The sequence below is a fragment of the Cervus canadensis genome, chromosome 4 (genome assembly GCF_019320065.1).
Source record: "Cervus canadensis isolate Bull #8, Minnesota chromosome 4, ASM1932006v1, whole genome shotgun sequence".
In the NCBI taxonomy this organism is placed as follows: domain Eukaryota; kingdom Metazoa; phylum Chordata; class Mammalia; order Artiodactyla; family Cervidae; genus Cervus; species Cervus canadensis.
In genome coordinates this window covers 64,878,790-64,894,118 of record NC_057389.1, presented here as the reverse complement: position 1 = coordinate 64,894,118, position 15,329 = coordinate 64,878,790, and the positions used below count along the sequence as shown (strand labels likewise).

Sequence of the window (15,329 nt, the reverse complement as noted above, 5' to 3'; positions counted from 1 at the left end):
CTCCCACAGTCACAGCCTGTTCTATCCGGCCCTCACCCCTTTGTTATTTTTATGTATTTATCTTCTTTTTTTAAAAAAATTTGTTACTTCGTAATGTACTGCACAACTTATAAACTGTGTTGCGCGCGTGCTAAGTCTCTTCAGTCGAGTCCGACTCTTTACGACCCTATCGACTGTAGTCCACCAGGTTCCTCTGTCCACGGGATTCTCTTGGCAAGAATACTGGGACGGGTTGCCATGCCCTCCTCCAGAGAATCTTCCCCACCGAAAGGTCGAACTCACGTCTCCTGCATTGGCAGGCAGGTTCTTTACCACTATTGCCACCTCGGGCGCTCTTATATTACGTTAATGTCTGTTAAACGCCCCCACCACCCCCAACTAGAGCAGGAATCCCGCTATTTCCTTGATGTCTCCCCAGCGCCTGACATCCAACGAGCGTCCCCCAAATCTTGAATTAAGTGTTTCCGTAACTTCTCCGTGCAGGCTTCTGGTCCTCAGGGTGCAGAGTCGTGTAACCGATCTCCCTCAAGGTACCACAGGGCTAGGAGCGCTCACCGGAAGGAAACTACAATCCCCAGCATGCCACGCGCCCAGGTGGTGCTTCGTCTTCTGCATCGCGCGCAGCGCGCCGGGAGTCGTAGTTCGCGCGTGCGCTCTCGCCGGGGTCCTTCTCCCAGAAGTCCTCTCGCGTCGTCCTCCTCGCCCTCCAGGCCGCTCGTGTTTAACAGGAGTCAGCTCGCCTCAGCGTTGCCTTCCGCTGTCCGCCAGCCATCATGCTGCCCGCCGCGTTGCTCCGCCGTCCGCGTTTGGGCCGCCTCGTACGCCAGGTCCGCGCCTACGCCGAGGCCGCCGCTGCTCAGGCCCCTGCGGCGGGTCCGGGACAGATGTCCTTCACCTTTGCCTCACCCACGCAGGTTCGGACGTCCGCGGTGCTCGGGACCCCATTCTGGACCCCTCCCCCATGTGGCCCAGGATCCGAGCCCCCAGTCCTCAGGTCGGCGACTCTCACTCCAGACCCGCGCCCCTCCTCCGTGTGATCCGGGATGCGAACTCCCAACCCTCAGGTCGGGGACCCGCGTTCCAGACCCTCGCCCTTCCTCTTTGTGGTCCGGGATCCGAGCCCCCAACCTTCAGGTCGGAGACCACCTCCATGCCGGAGCTGTGGTCTGGGATCCGAGCCCCCAGTTCTCGGGTCGCCTACCCTCAGCCCCTATTTCGACATGCACCCATCTTCGCGGGGTTCACAACCTGAGCCCCTCGGCCCTCCTGCAGAATTCAGTGTGTCCTCCCTGGCGGCTCGCTGGTGGTGCTTTAACCGTATCTGCTTCCGCGAAAGCTAGGGTGTCGATTTCGTCCTCAAGTAGAGGAAGGTGCTGCACCCCTCCGAAACATTGGCCGCAGCGGAGCCGCCTGTGCCCCCCACCCCCACCCCCAGCTGTCAGTCCTGTTCTAGCTATTTAACTACAGAGGACACCGAGGGACTAGCCTTAGGTGACCCTTTCTTCACGTGTGTTCTCTAGGTGTTCTTCAACGGCGCCAATGTCCGCCAGGTGGACGTGCCCACGCAGACCGGCGCCTTTGGCATCCTTGCAGCCCATGTGCCCACATTGCAGGTCCTGCGGCCAGGCCTGGTTGTGGTCCACGCTGAGGATGGCACCACCTCCAAATACTTCGGTGAGTCGAGTGGGCACACAGAGAGTAGGGGACGTTCTTCTCAGCCGACTGTTTTCAGTCCAGTTTTCAGCTGGCAGCTTGAGAAAGGGCGCCAGGGACATAGACCGCCCCCATACCGGCAGTGGTCTAATTGTGGTTTGGGATGTAACCGCTCAGCAGTTGGGACTGACAGACTGGGGAAAGAGATCTAAGAGTGCTGCCTGGCAGGGGCCTTTTGGAGAAGGGGTCCTTGGTTCTGTAAAGGTCTTCCACAGCATGGCTCCTGTCCAGCACTGGAATTCAGCTGGGGATCACCCCAAACTTAGCTGCTGGGCAAAGAGCGGGGTCTCTGTCTCCATGTCCAACCCCCAGTGGATGCACTTGGTGGCCACCTGTCCACTTGTGTGTTGGGGCCTTTGAACCCTGGAGCCAGGTTGTAGGGTCAGCCTCCCAGCCTCACAGGGGCTGTGGGGCTGACTCTCAAGCTCCCTCTTCCTGCAGTGAGTAGTGGCTCTGTCACAGTGAATGCTGACTCCTCCGTGCAGTTACTGGCTGAGGAAGCCGTCACCTTGGACATGCTGGATCTGGGGGTGAGTGTCCCAGGGGAAGCTGGGGTTTGGTGGGAACAGGTGCTGGGCTGAGGTCCCTGCTCAGCCCTCACCCACCCCCACCCCCTGCAGGCAGCCAAAGCGAACCTGGAGAAGGCACAGTCGGAGCTGTTGGGGGCAGCAGACGAGGCCACTCGGGCTGAGATCCAAATCCGCATCGAGGCCAACGAGGCCTTGGTGAAGGCTCTGGAGTAGGCGGTGCCTGCCTCACACTGGTCCAGCCGGGAGACCGGGCTGGAGCTGGGCAAGGGTGGCCTGGCATGAAGACCCAGCTCCCTGTGGGTGCAGGCTGACAGGGAGCGGGCCTGCGGGGAGCTGTCCTGTTAAAAAGCCACTAGGGGGCAGCACAGTGCCAGTTTCTGCCCAGAGCGCCTCTTGGGGCCCTGCCCCTTTATGCTAAATAAACCCAGGGAAAACAACCCAGCTCTGGCAGGTCGGTGGCTGGGGGCAAGCTGGGACACTTGCCCTGCCCGCAAGGAATGCTGTCCCCCTGGGGGGGGTCTCCTGCCATCTGCACCACCACTCTGCCCCTGCAGTGTCTGCTGCAGAGACTGTTGCTCCTAGCCACCGCCAGCAGACAGCCTGCCCCCTGCCCAGCCCATATTAAAGACCTGGGATTCAACTTGTGTACGCTGATTTTATCCTGCTTGGTGGTGGGCTCCGGATCCAGCCCAGCGTCTCGCTGGCTTCCTGTGTCTGCCCACTAAGGTGGGGTGCTGAACGCCAGCTTCAGCTTTCCTGGGGCCGCAGGCTGTGTCCTGAAACGTTCTGAGTGTCTGCAGTAAGCTGGGGGAGGTAGGGGCACTGCTAGTAAAACCAGGCTGGGTTCTGGCCTTCACCCCGAGAGGGTGGGGACAGGCAAAGGTCACCAAGCTGGGTCTGAGGATGGTGGGCAGGGGTGTGGTTTGCCACTTGTGGGCTGGGCCTGGGCTGCCCAGCGGACAGCAGGGCTCCACCAGGTTCCAGACTGACGTGTGCCCCGCGGGCGCCCCGCCCTAGCTGCACTGGGAAGGGGCCGGCTCTGCCTGCTCCCACGAAAGCCCCGCCCTGTGTTCTCCTGGCCTGTGGGTGGCCCCAGCTGGCTGGGTGCCCAGTCCCTGGTGGTGTTGGCACCTCCGTGGCACCCCGGCCCCTGGAATGGCCCCGGATGGGTGGGGTGGTTGGGCGGGGGCAGTCCTGGCACCTGGAAGTTTCAGTGCTGTCCCACCTCCTTCAGCCAGTCACTCCATTTTTTGCAACTGAGGGGTGTTCCTAGAGCTGGCTTCAGGTGGCCAGCAGGAGTTGCCTTGCCCCCTTCCTGGCCCTGGGTCTGAGCAGAGCTGGCAGGGGATTCCAGGGGAGTGAATGTGTGGGAGAGCTTGGGCCTCCCTGTGTGTCACTGGCAGCTAGAAGGTGACAGGCCACTCCAGGGCTCTTCATTGGTACGGATGGGCTGTTTGGTCTTGTGTCATGGTCCCGTGCAAATGACTGTCCCACGGCTGTTTCTGAGGCTTGATGTCCTGGGAGCTGCCATGCCAGCTTGCAGGTCTGAAGAGGGCGTTTGTCCGGGCTTGATCCTTCTGGGCAGGTGAAGGCCAAGTGGCCGGCCCCCACTTGCCCAGGAACCCCCAGCTCAGATAATGCTGGAACTGCTGTGGGGGCTCAGGTGCAGCCCTACCCCATCCCCGCCCCCCCGGCTTAGGGCACAGGTCCTCCAGTTCCTGGCCAGCTCCTTATCTGGTCTATAAATAAGAGTGAGGACATGGCAGGGGGCCTGCAGAAGGAGACCATCGCCGACCACTGAAGCAGCAGCCCTGACACCAGGGAACCTGCCTCCGGCCCCTCGCCCCAAGGCCACATTCTGGGACTGGGATACAGCCGGGCCCCACAGCGCAGAGCAGGCCCCCTGAGGGATGGGCAATGCTTGGAGCCTGGCCTGGGGACCTCTGTGCTGATAGACTGCAGGGATGGCCAGCATAGGCCAGGTCCTGTCCTGAGGTCAGGGCACCCTGGGTGCGAGTGGGTGACAGGGCCAGGAACCAGGGACCATGACCCCCTACTGAGAGCGCAGGCTAGATGGTGCTCATCTCCTTCCTGGGAAGGGATGCCCTCATACCTAGAGTGTGCTCGCAACTTGGGACCAGCAGCCAGGTGAGAGGGGTCTTCTGAGAAGGAGAGCCTGAAGCAGGCTGATCTGGCATGTTTAATCAACTTGGATTTGCAAAGCCAGGCAGGGGCTGGTCCCCTCCTGTGTGTGTGATCCTCAGGGGGCCCATGCCAGGAGCAGCCCACTCCCCTGCAGGCAGAGGAACCCAGCCAGGTGAGATCGGAGACCCAGCTGAGGTCTCCACAACACCCCCACCCAGTGCCACCTGCTGACTTGAGGGTTCCACCTGGCCTGCCCGCCCTGGAGCCCTACTGTGCTCAGATGCTGCAGCTTCAGAGCCCACGTCCCCCATGCTGCCTCCCTGCTCTCCCTGGATGCAGGCCCATGGCCTGGTCCCACACCTGACATTGGGGCCCTCTTTTCAAGCCTCTTGTGCTTGGCGTGGACTTGCTCCTCCCTGGAGCTCTTCTGTCTCTGGCAAGCTCTTGTCCATCCCTCAGGCGCAGCCCTGATCCTGTGGGACTGGGAGTGTCTGGGTGTGTCTGTGACAGGGTGGGGGGCAGAGGCTGGGGGGCCTTGGGTGGGAGCAGGATGAGGACTGGCTCCATCCTAGAAAGGAGCACAGCCCTGGGAGGGGCCCCAGGGCAAGGGTGGAGGTGGAGGTGGTTGGGTCAGATAAAGGGAGGCACAGATAAGTGGATGGGGGTGGCCTGGGGTCCCCCTCTGGACAGAAAGGGAAGGAGGACGGAGAGGGAACTGCCCTCAGTCAGGGTCACCCTAGAAAGCCTACACGAGACGACCTGCAGGGACAAAGCTGCAGACAAACCAATGGCTGTATGCCCTTGGTTTCATCCCCTGTAAGATGGGTAGGGTGAATACACCCACAGCTAAGGCTGGACACCAGCAGGTGAGCTAACCTAATGGGCTGATGTCGACTGCCAGGCTTAGGTGAGGGCCCTGTATCCCTGGGGTTCCGGAGAGACCTGCCGTATTTTCTCACTCCATACCACAGGAGCTCACAAAGGTCATTGCCCTCCAGAGTCACAGAGCCCAGCAGGTAGTGACGGATGCACAGGGCAGGACTGGAGCTGGTGAATCGCTCCATAAATACCCTCTGAGGTCACCGTTAAGGGATGCAGGAGGCCAGGGCAGCTGGCTGGGGCACCCCCAACTGCAGGCAGGTGGCGGGCCTGTTTTCCTGGACGCAGGCCGCTGACTCAGGCCCCCCTTTCCCGTTCCCCAATGCGGGCGCCCCCAAGCGGAAGCACCGGGCCTGGGGTAGCAGGAAAGGGGCGGGGCAGCAAATCCAGCCGTGTACCCCAAAACCCTATGGCGGGGTCGGAGTGCGGGTGCCCTCAGTCGTCAGCGCTGCCGACCGTGACCCTTGATTCGTAGCAAACCAGGAGGGCTACACCCCTCCCAGTTTAAAAGGGCGAAGCTTAGGGAGCGGGTGGCCCAGGCCGGACGGTGCCCCAGGGCCCTGGCCGACAGGCAGGGGCGGGGGCCGGCCTGCGTCACCGACCGCCCGGCCCCCCGCCCCCTGGCCGCCTAAACTCCACCCCGAGGGAAGGCGGTGCGGATAAAGGCTCGGGGGCCGCCCGCTCAGCCCCAGACCGGCTCCGCCACCGCGTACTCGGCCCGGACGTGGGTACACTCAGGACAGTTGGGACCTCGGACGATCCGCTCCCGGTGAGTGGGGGGCGGGACCTCGCTGGCCAAAGAGGGTTCTCACTCTAGGCTCTTAAGGGTGCCCTACTTTTCTTTGTTCTTTGAGCAGGAAGGGTTCAAGGTGTCTTCAACCCTGGGGAGCCCCTTGGGACGTAGAATGGGAAGGACTCGGCGCTGCCGGCAGAGCCCAGTCTGGACCTCTGCCCCCGCCCCGCCCCCGGGGCACTCCCACTCCCCGCGAGTGACCTTGAGTTAGTTTCCGTTCTGGCCTCTGTTTCCCCGACTGTGTAGCCCCAGTCTACTGACGCAGAGGCTTCACGCTCTTAGGCTCCCTTAACGCCCGCAGTCGCGTCTGACTGCCCCTTACCCCGGGCTGCATCGGCGCCCCCTGCCCGGGTCTCTGGGCAGCGCTCCCGGGCGGGGCCGGCAGAGGGCGCGCCAGCGCTGCTGACTCACCGCAGCCCCGAGCGGCGCGCGCGGGCGCAGCCGGGGACGCCGCGTCACGTCACGGCTCGGGCGGGCGCGACTCGGGAAGCGGGCCCGGCCCGCGGGACGGGGGTGGGACGCGAGGTGGCACAGGCGCGGGAGGGGCCGGCCAGCAGCGGCCACGTCACCGGGGTGCAGGCCCCGCCCGCAGCTCCACCCCTTGCAGGGGCTTCACGCTTCTCGGGAAAGGGGCGCCGCAGGTCGACCCTGCCGCGAGTCCTTCTGCGGGGACCCAGCCACGAGGCGCGGGGATCGCGTCCCGCTTCCGCTTGCAGCGGTTTCCCGGACGGGCCCAGGGGGAGGCCCCGGCTTCCTACTCTTCCAGCTTCGGGCCGCCGCCTTATCCCACGTCAAACCACCCCAGACCGGGGGTCTCAGGCCCCGAGCGCCCCGCCGCCCGCCCTTTGTTGAGGGTCCCGGCCTTATGAATGGCTGCGGCGGGGCGGGGCGGGGGCGGGGGCGGGCCGGAGCGGAGCCGGCTCCGCCCCCGCCGCACTCCGCTTGGCCACCGGGTCGGGGGCGGGGCGAGAGGGCGGGCCCGCGCGGCCACGTGGGGCGGTGCCTCGGCGGCTCCCATTGGCCGGACAGCGCTGCCGACTGGGCCTTCGGCGCACGCTGATTGGTCGGCGCGGGCCGGTGGAGTAAGTAGTGAATGGGAGGGGGCGGCGGCCCCGCCCCTCAGAACGTTGATACATTATAACTTTTTTTTCTGTTACTTTCTCCCCCAGATCCTCTGGCGGCGGCGGCGGCGGCTGTTGCTAAGGGAGGGGACGCGAGGGGAAGCACGGCCCGAGTAGCAGACATCCCTGAGCGCGGCTGGGTGAGCGGCGCCCCCTCTTCTGGGACCCTTCCCCGAGCCCGCCGCCCTGGAAAGGAGTTGGGAGTGTAGTCCCCACCTAGGAAGGCGCCCCGGCGAGCCGACGCGACCTCGGAGCTCTACTCGGATTTTTGATTTCTGATTCACCTTCCACTCCTGGGACCTTCTCCAAAGCGAGGCTCGCTGCCCCCCGCTTCCAGGGACGCAGAGGAAACCAGTTTGGGATCTCTCCCCCAACCCGCTCTGCCCGGAGGCGCGGCGAGAATTGGCGGCGCCCCGCGGACCCCAGCCCCTCAGCGCGGGCCGGGGATGGAGCCGCAGCCCGGCGGCGCCCGGAGCTGCCGGCGCGGGGCCCCCGGCGGCGCCTGCGAGCTGAGCCCGACGGCCGAGACGGCGCCCATGAGCCTGGCCATCCACAGCACGACAGGCACCCGCTACGAGCTGACGGTGCCCCCCGACGAGACGGTGGAAGGGCTGCGCAAGCGGCTGTCCCAACGCCTCAAAGTGCCCAAGGAGCGTCTGGCGCTGCTCCACAAAGACACGTAGGTACCGCGCGCCCCCAGCCCCAGCGCCGCCCCCTCGGGCCCCGGCCCCGGGGCGGGAACAAAGAGCGCGCCGCTCGGGGAAGGAAGGGGGCGGCCAGACGGGGGGCGGGGGCGCGCCGCGCGCTCACGGGCGCCCTCTGCTCGGCCTGCGTGTCTCGGCCCCCTCCCCCGCCCGGGGTCGCTGCACAAAGGCGGTTGCGAGGGCGCCTCGGGTCGTTCTTAGGCGGCGTCGCCCACGGGAAGGCAGGAGTTCCGGGCGGAGTAGGGGTCCCAGCTGCGGGGGTGGGGGGCTCTGCGGCGGCCTCCTCTGCCTGCGACCCGCCGGCTTCCGCATCTGTTCAGCGGCCCCCTCTGCGTCTGACTGTTTCACCCCCCACTCGCGTCTCTCTGCCCCCCTTTGTTCTCGCCACCGAGCGCTCTCCGCAGTCTACCCCTCCCCCCTGCCATTTAAATCGCCTCCAGGCCGGGGAGCCCTCCCTTCGCGGGCCTCCGGGGACACGCAATGTCCATCCCCAGCGGAGGGGCCCGGTGGGGGAGGGGAGGGTGGGGGAGGGTCTCCTTTGTCTGAGCGGCGGCGGCTTGCGCCTGGGAGGGAGGGAGGGAGGAGGGGAGCCCGCCCGGCAAAGCCCCGAAAGGCTAAGCGCTTGGCCCGCAGGGACAGCCCAGGCCTGGGTGGTTGAATTACAAGGGGGCGGCCCCGGGGTGGGAGGAGGGTGCCAAGGGGCGCGCTGGGCCTGGATGGTGAAAAGGTGCTTTTCTGAGGCTTAGCTGGAGTGTCCCAGTCCAGAACTGGGGTGCCTTGGAATAAGGGGTCTGAACTGCCAGCATGGGACTCCCAGGGTCTGACCTCCACCCTCCACACAAACTCAGGGCCCTGGATCTGGAAACCAGGAAGGGGTGGGGGCGATGGACTCCTGTCTCTACCACATGAGCATAGCCCTCCCCCGCGGACTCTGCTTCCGAGTCCCTGCCTTGTCTCGGCGGCATAGCCTCACCCTCTTCCTTCCTCCCCCCTTCAGCCGGCTCAGTTCGGGGAAGCTGCAGGAGTTCGGCGTGGGGGATGGCAGCAAGCTGACGCTCGTGCCCACCGTGGAGGCGGGCCTCATGGTAAATGGCTGGGGCAGCGAGCCCTGAAGCCCCGCGTTAGCTGGCAGCCCCCTCCCCTGTGAGCACAGCCCCCAGCATTGACACAGGACCCCTTCCCTGCAGGGCTGTACACCCCACCCCACCCCACCCCACTCCACCCCACTCCTCTGTCAGGGCCCACCCTCAGGGTCTCCTTTTCTTCCTTCCTCTCTTTGTAGTCTCAGGCCTCCAGGCCAGAACAATCTGTGATGCAGGCCCTGGAGAGCTTGACGGAGACCCAGGTAAGACGCGCACCAGCGCTCTCCCAACCCCTGGGGGCAACCGGTGGAGTACCCGGCCACTCCGGAGAGCTTAGGGGTTGTTTGTGCTCCCAGGAGGCCTGTGGGAAGGGGAGGGGACGTGCCGCTCCGCCTTCCTGCCAGCTTGGCCTGGTCACCCAGCTTCCTCTTCCTCCTCCCCGCCCCCCCAGCACTCTCCACCTGACCTTGAGAGCCTTCTCTCCCACGGTGGCCGCCATGGGGGAGGGGGCCCAGCTTTCACAAGCCTGCCTGCGGGGTGACCTTGGCCCATGCTCTCACACCACTCCCACACACCGGGGCCTGGGTCCCCAGCCCCACAGGCTTTGTCGTAGGGCTCCCGCTGGCCAGATTTCGGTTTCCCCAGAGCAACCTTTTTAACATTCTGATGGGGGGGTGGTTCTGGGTGACATTCCTTCCGCCTTCTCTGACCCCATTGTGAGGGGTGGGGAGTCACCCCTACTCCTCCTTCCTCTGGCCTTTGTTCTCTGCCCCAAAAGGGGGAGGGGGTGGGGGCACCCAGCCCTGGGGCCAGCACAGCCCAGACAGGATGTTAGGAAAATATTTAGTAAGCGCGCGGGAGGGCGATGAGGAGGAAGGCTGGGGCTGGCCCACACAGGGTTCCCGGTTTTGTTGCAGCTTTTTTTTTTTTTTTTCCCCCTCCTTTCCTCATTTTTCTGGCAGTGGGGCCCTCCTCCTAGGAGGGTGACACAGGCCTCAGCTATCCGCCTGCTGCCAGGGTGGGGGTGGCAAGTCCTCAGCCTCCCTGGCTGGGCTGGCCCCCGGCCTCAGAACCTGCTCAGCGGCTTCCCTTCCTCCTGCCCCGAGGCCCTCGCCCCCTCCCCGGCGTGCTGCGTCCTGCCCTTGCCAGCCGGCTAGCACAGGGGAGGAGGAGGGGCCCTGGGAGCTGGGTGGTCCGCCATTGGGAGGGGCAGAGGAGTGGGGGGAGAGCCGGGAGCCAGCTGGGGGTGTGCTTTTTGGGGCAGATGTGACCTGAGCTCCCTGCTCCTGGGAAGGGGGGCGGTGCTGTGGTTGGCAGGGGGCCCCTGGGGCGTGTTGGGTTCACATCCGCCCCAGGGTGCCTGCGTCAGGAGGGAGTCGGGGAGGCACTGGGCGGAGTGACTGGGCTCCCAGCATTGCTTCCCTGCCTGGCACCAAGTCATGCCTGCCCCTTCGCCCTCCCCTGGGAGGAAGTTGCAGGGTGGAGTTGGGGGGGGGCAGCCATTCTTACAAAGCCACCCAGGCCCTTTTTGCAAAGGGCATCTCGGGCTGGGGAGGGCACATGCAGAAGGGGCTGCGGGGAGTGGGGAGTGCGCTCTGTCCGCCTCCTTTGCCTCCTCCCCACGGCCCCCAAGCAGGGAAGGTTACACCAGCCTCTGCCAGCAGAGAGCAGGGAGGAGGTGGTTCTGAGTCATCCCGGCCTGTGTCATTTCTCAGAAACCTCCACCCCCCCCCCAACAATCCCGGCCCCTGGGGAGAGTGCAGTGCTTGCGGGCCCCCAAAGGAGGGGGCCAGTGCAGATGGGGGGATCTTATGGGCTCCTCACCTGCTCCAAAGGGGTTGCCAGGTTGGAGATTCATGTTTGCATGGGCTGTATTGAGGCCTTGGGGGACTCAGGCCACAGAGTGAATGGTCAGGGCCCCCCCACTGCCGGCAGAGGCAACGCCTCCCCCTTAGCCTCAGCCCCGCCCAGGACAGATAAATATTTATCTTGAGAAAGCAAAGGTTAGGACAAGAATTTGTCCAGGAATTCCTCCCACTCGCTGCCCAAGTAGCTTAGCTGGGAGGGGGCCTGAGCCTAGCCCCTGCAATGTGCAGGCAGAGAGAGGGTGGGGAGAGGTGTGAGCTGGGGGTTATTTGAGAGCAGAGATGCCGGCTGGGCCCCGCCCCCTCTGGCCTCGGTTTCCCCTTGAAAGAACCAAGTTGGCCAGGGTGGGCCAGGCCCCCGTCTCATCTGCCTCTGTCCCCCCACAGCCCCCAGCGGCTCCCGACCTGGGCCGGGCTGGCGGAGGCGGCTTCCGGAAATACCGATTCATTTTATTTAAGCATCCGTGGCACCGACAGGGACCCCAGAACCCACAGAGGGGCGGCGAGAGGCCCCAGGTCACACAGCGTGGGGGGCCGGGCCGGGCCGGGCTGGGGGCACTGTGGGCTAGGGCCCTAGGCTTGACAGGCCTCTCTCTGCAGGTCAGTGACTTCTTGTCAGGCCGTTCGCCGCTGACCCTGGCGCTGCGTGTGGGGGACCACATGATGTTTGTCCAGTTGCAGCTTGCAGCCCAGCATGCCCCACTGCAGCACCGCCACGTGCTGGCTGCTGCCACTGCCGCCACCCGCGGGGACCCCAGCATGACCACCACCCCTGTGTCCTCTCCCTGCCGGCCAGTGTCCAGTGCCGCCCGCGTCCCCCCAGTGCCCACCAGCCCTGCCCCCGCATCCTCACCTGTCACTGCCGGCTCTTTCCGCTCCCATTCAGCCTCTACCACCTGCCCTGAGGTGAGTCTGGGGAAAGGTGCAGCGGGAGAACGGCAGAGCCCCAGATATGTCTTTTGTATCCAGAATCCCATAGTTCTCCCCACAGCCTGGGCTTGTGTGGTGTGGTGGGTGATCCCCTGGCCCTGAACCCCAAGGGTTACCCTCACACCCCAAGCTCATGTGCCCTCCTCCCCCATCAGCAGATGGACTGTTCCCCCGCTGCCAGCACCGGTGCCAGCCCCACGTCCCCCACTGGGGGCAGCCCCACCTCCCGCTCCCGCAAACCTGGCGCAGTCATCGAGAGCTTTGTGAACCACGCCCCAGGGGTCTTCTCAGGGACGTTCTCTGGTAGGTGTCAGAGTGTCCCCACGAGCGGTAACACACACTAGGGATGAGACGCTCCCCGGGGTCACCACGCACGTGGCTGGCTATACAGCTGGCCACAGGTCCACCAATGGGGGGTGCAAGTGCCCAAGTCAGCCAGGGGTGTCCTCATCCATGTCTCCCCACAGGCACGCTGCACCCCAACTGCCAGGACAGCAGCGGGAGGCCGAGGCGGGACATCGGGACCATCCTGCAGATCCTCAATGACCTCCTAAGTGCCACACGGCACTACCAGGGCATGCCCCCATCACTCACACAGCTGCGTTGCCACGCCCAGTGCACCCCAGACCTCGGCCCCAAAACTACCTCCTGCGAGAAGCTGGCGGCTGCGGCCCCGGCCTCCCTGAGCCAGGCCCGCTTGTGCAAGCCCCCGGGTAAGTGTCCCCCTTACACCCCCCCTCAATGGGTCTCTCAAGGCCTCTCTGTGTGCCTCTTCCAGCAGCTGAGCCCCCGGTGGTGGGGAGGGGGCCGCCAGCTGCCGCTCACCCTGCTCTGCAGGCGCCTGTAGAGAAGGGAGTGTGTGTGTTGGGGCACACAGTGTCTTTGTGTCCTCCAGAGGGGGCTCCATCCGCACTTCCTCCTCACCCCCCTCGGGCACCTTCTCCAGATGGTGGGTGAAACCACTGTGAATGGCCCAGTCAGCCTGAGGGAGGGAGGGGGTCAGCTTCTCCTCCTGCTCAAGGGCAGCTTGCGCCCCCCTGCCCCCACAAAACCTGGTTATTCCGGACACATTCCGAGTCCTTCAGAATTGTGAAGTGGGCCCCTGAGACCGGGTCCTGAAGGGAAAACAGATACAGCCTGAGCAGCTAGTGCTTATGACAGCTGAGTCACTAAAGGCTGTCTTGGGCCAACCCTGCCCTCATGGAGCTGACAGCCCAGTTGATGGAAGGTTCAGTAGATATTCTTGCCTGGCTCCCTTGCTGGAGGGAGTGTCCTGGGTTGGGCCTGATATCCAGGGGCAGCTGCTAGGGGTCCTTGCATTTGGTTGGGACTCTGGCCTCCAAGGGACCCTCAGAGTCATGTCCACTGCGTCCTCTGCAGGGGACCGGCTGCGACAGACAGAGAACCGAGCCACCCGCTGTAAGGTGGAGCGCCTGCAGCTGCTGCTCCAGCAGAAACGGCTCCGCAGAAAGGCCCGGCGTGATGCCCGCGGTCCCTACCACTGGCCACCCAGCCGCAAGGCCGGCCGCAGCGACAGCACCGGCAGCGGGGGAGGTGGCGGCCCCAGCGAGGCGGCCGGCTTGGGCCTCGACTTCGAGGACTCCGTCTGGAAGCCAGAAGTGAACCCCGACATCAAATCAGAGTTCGTGGTGGCCTAGGAACCCTGTCCCTCGCCCCAGCCCTGGGTGGCCGCCAGTGTGGCCTCGCACAGGAGGGCAGGCTGTCTCTCGGTGCAGCAAGAGGCTCCCCCCTCCCAGTTCCGTGTCCTTCCGGTGGTTTTTTTTTTTTTTCTTTTTCTTTTTTAAAATTTCAATTCCTACCATGGTTTTCCGAACTCTCCGTGGACTTGGGTTCCTGCCTCCTTGATTCCGCTCACACTCCCCGCCCCTTCCTCCATTGCCTCATCCTTCTCCCGACCTGCACTGGGTCCCTCCCGCCCACCTTCCCAAGCTCCAAATATGTAGCAGTCTTTCCAGATGGTTGAGAGAGAGCGGAGACAAGGAAGCCGCCCCCCCCTTCCGTTCTGCCTCCCTCCCCACTCCTTTCAGGTTTAAGTCAAAAACGTAGATGCCTCATTATGCACTTTACAGACAGGGGAGGGGGCCGCGGAGAGGAGAGCCCCCACCGCAAACCCTGGCTCTGAAACCACCGGGCGAGGAACCCCGCGGTCAGGTGCGCGTCAACCGCGACCAAGCCCATGACTGCCAGGGATTGCTTCTCTTCCATGTTCGAACTCTTGTTCCTGATTTCCTTTTCCATGTTCCTTTTTCCTGGAAAAGAAAAGAAAAGCCGTTTCAGGGGAGAGGCTGGCCAGAGCCTGCCTTGGGGTGCGGGCTGGGGACCCTTTCCTGCCAGGAAAGGAAAGGGGGGGAGGAGCCTGCCGCCAGCCTTCGCCGCCGTCCACGCACTGTGCGTTTCCTCCCACCCCACCCCGTTTTTCTGCGCTTGGGGTATTTATAGACTATTAATTTTCTGACTGAGCCAATAGTGGTTGGGAATCTCTTGAAAAATAGAGAAATGGCTGGGGTGGGGGGGCCCCACCCCTGGCTCTTCTTCCCACCCAACCTGAGGGATCTGGGCCTGTGGACTGTGTCTGGGGGGCCCTTCAGCAGCCAGGAGGGGCGGGGGTGCTGAGCTGTGAAACCCCCACTAGGGGCAACGCTGTGTAGCATTAACCCCCCCGTGGGGGGGGGGTTCGCTGCTGGTCTAATTTGGACCCCCCCCACTCACGCCCCTGTCCCAGGGGCATCCCCAGGGCAGAGGGGCAGACCTCCCCATTATTGGGGCCATTTCAGTGGGGGTGGAGTTATTTTTTCATTCACTTATTTTTTACTGATAATGGAGATGTTTGGGCCCTGCCCCCCACCTGTCAGTCTTGTCCTGGCCCCGCCCCTCTGCTGCGCAACACTCCCCCCACCCTCTGCCTGCCCCTCCTTGTTAGATGAACCCCAGGTCCTCACCCTACCCCAGGTTATGTGTTAAAGTTAATGGTTTCAGATGTGAACATCTTGTGTTAACTGTAGCTCTGTACATTTTTTGTGGGGGGGTGGGGTGGGAGGACGGGGGGGGGGGTCGGGAGGGGGTCAAGGATTTTGTTTTTATTTTCATTTTTCCAAAAAAAAAAGGGGCGGGTTTGTTTTTGAAACGCTGTCTTGGATATCTATTTAATGTGTGTTCTTTTTTTTTTTTTTTTTTTTTTTTTTTTTTTTAACGATTTTTAAATAACAGTATGTGCCTCCGCTGGTCTGAGGGTGGAGGCCCCAGGCAGGAACTGTCCACCCTTTCTGCCCTAGGGAGGGCCCCTCCCCTCCCCAGAAAGCATTACCCACCTTGGAGGGGAGGTCGGTCTGTGGGGTGTCCCAGCACCTTGCGGGAGTTTCCTGTATGAAAACATGAAATTGGAAAAGAAGCCTACACAAACACGGTGACTTCAAGGAATAAACAAAATGAAACACAAGTGTACGTCCGGCCTGCTCACCTGGAGGGTGGAGTGGTTACTGAGGGGGTTCTGAGTATGAGAGAGGGTGGTCTTTACCAGGAAGGCCACCAGGTCAGATGCTGGGGTAG

General features: G+C 63.6%; 3 protein-coding genes across 6 annotated transcripts; all 3 read left to right on the top strand.

The window, feature by feature from the left end:
• Positions 1 to 642: 642 nt before the first annotated feature.
• On the top strand, positions 643 to 2,883 carry ATP5F1D (ATP synthase F1 subunit delta). Its single transcript, XM_043465623.1, has 4 exons — positions 643 to 914; positions 1,521 to 1,674; positions 2,155 to 2,243; positions 2,334 to 2,883. The coding sequence occupies exons 1-4, from the start codon at positions 774 to 776 to the stop codon at positions 2,454 to 2,456; spliced, it is 507 nt and encodes a 168-aa protein (XP_043321558.1). The 5' UTR covers positions 643 to 773; the 3' UTR covers positions 2,457 to 2,883.
• A 2,597-nt stretch (positions 2,884 to 5,480) lies between these two features.
• Positions 5,481 to 6,912, top strand: LOC122440842 (collagen alpha-1(I) chain-like). Its single transcript, XM_043467534.1, has 4 exons — positions 5,481 to 5,690; positions 5,839 to 6,036; positions 6,125 to 6,266; positions 6,362 to 6,912. The coding sequence occupies exons 1-4, from the start codon at positions 5,481 to 5,483 to the stop codon at positions 6,910 to 6,912; spliced, it is 1,101 nt and encodes a 366-aa protein (XP_043323469.1).
• Positions 5,898 to 15,219, top strand: MIDN (midnolin). Of its 4 annotated transcripts, none has more exons than XM_043465620.1 (9): positions 5,898 to 6,036; positions 7,230 to 7,860; positions 8,883 to 8,970; positions 9,168 to 9,230; positions 11,220 to 11,348; positions 11,433 to 11,738; positions 11,921 to 12,065; positions 12,230 to 12,475; positions 13,143 to 15,219. In XM_043465620.1, the coding sequence occupies exons 2-9, from the start codon at positions 7,628 to 7,630 to the stop codon at positions 13,418 to 13,420; spliced, it is 1,488 nt and encodes a 495-aa protein (XP_043321555.1). In that variant the 5' UTR covers positions 5,898 to 6,036; positions 7,230 to 7,627; the 3' UTR covers positions 13,421 to 15,219. The 4 variants fall into 4 exon arrangements, with proteins under 4 accessions (XP_043321555.1, XP_043321554.1, XP_043321557.1 ...); XM_043465619.1 differs by having other exon boundaries at positions 11,918 to 12,065; XM_043465622.1 differs by lacking the exon at positions 11,220 to 11,348.
• The last annotated feature ends 110 nt before the right edge of the window (positions 15,220 to 15,329 follow it).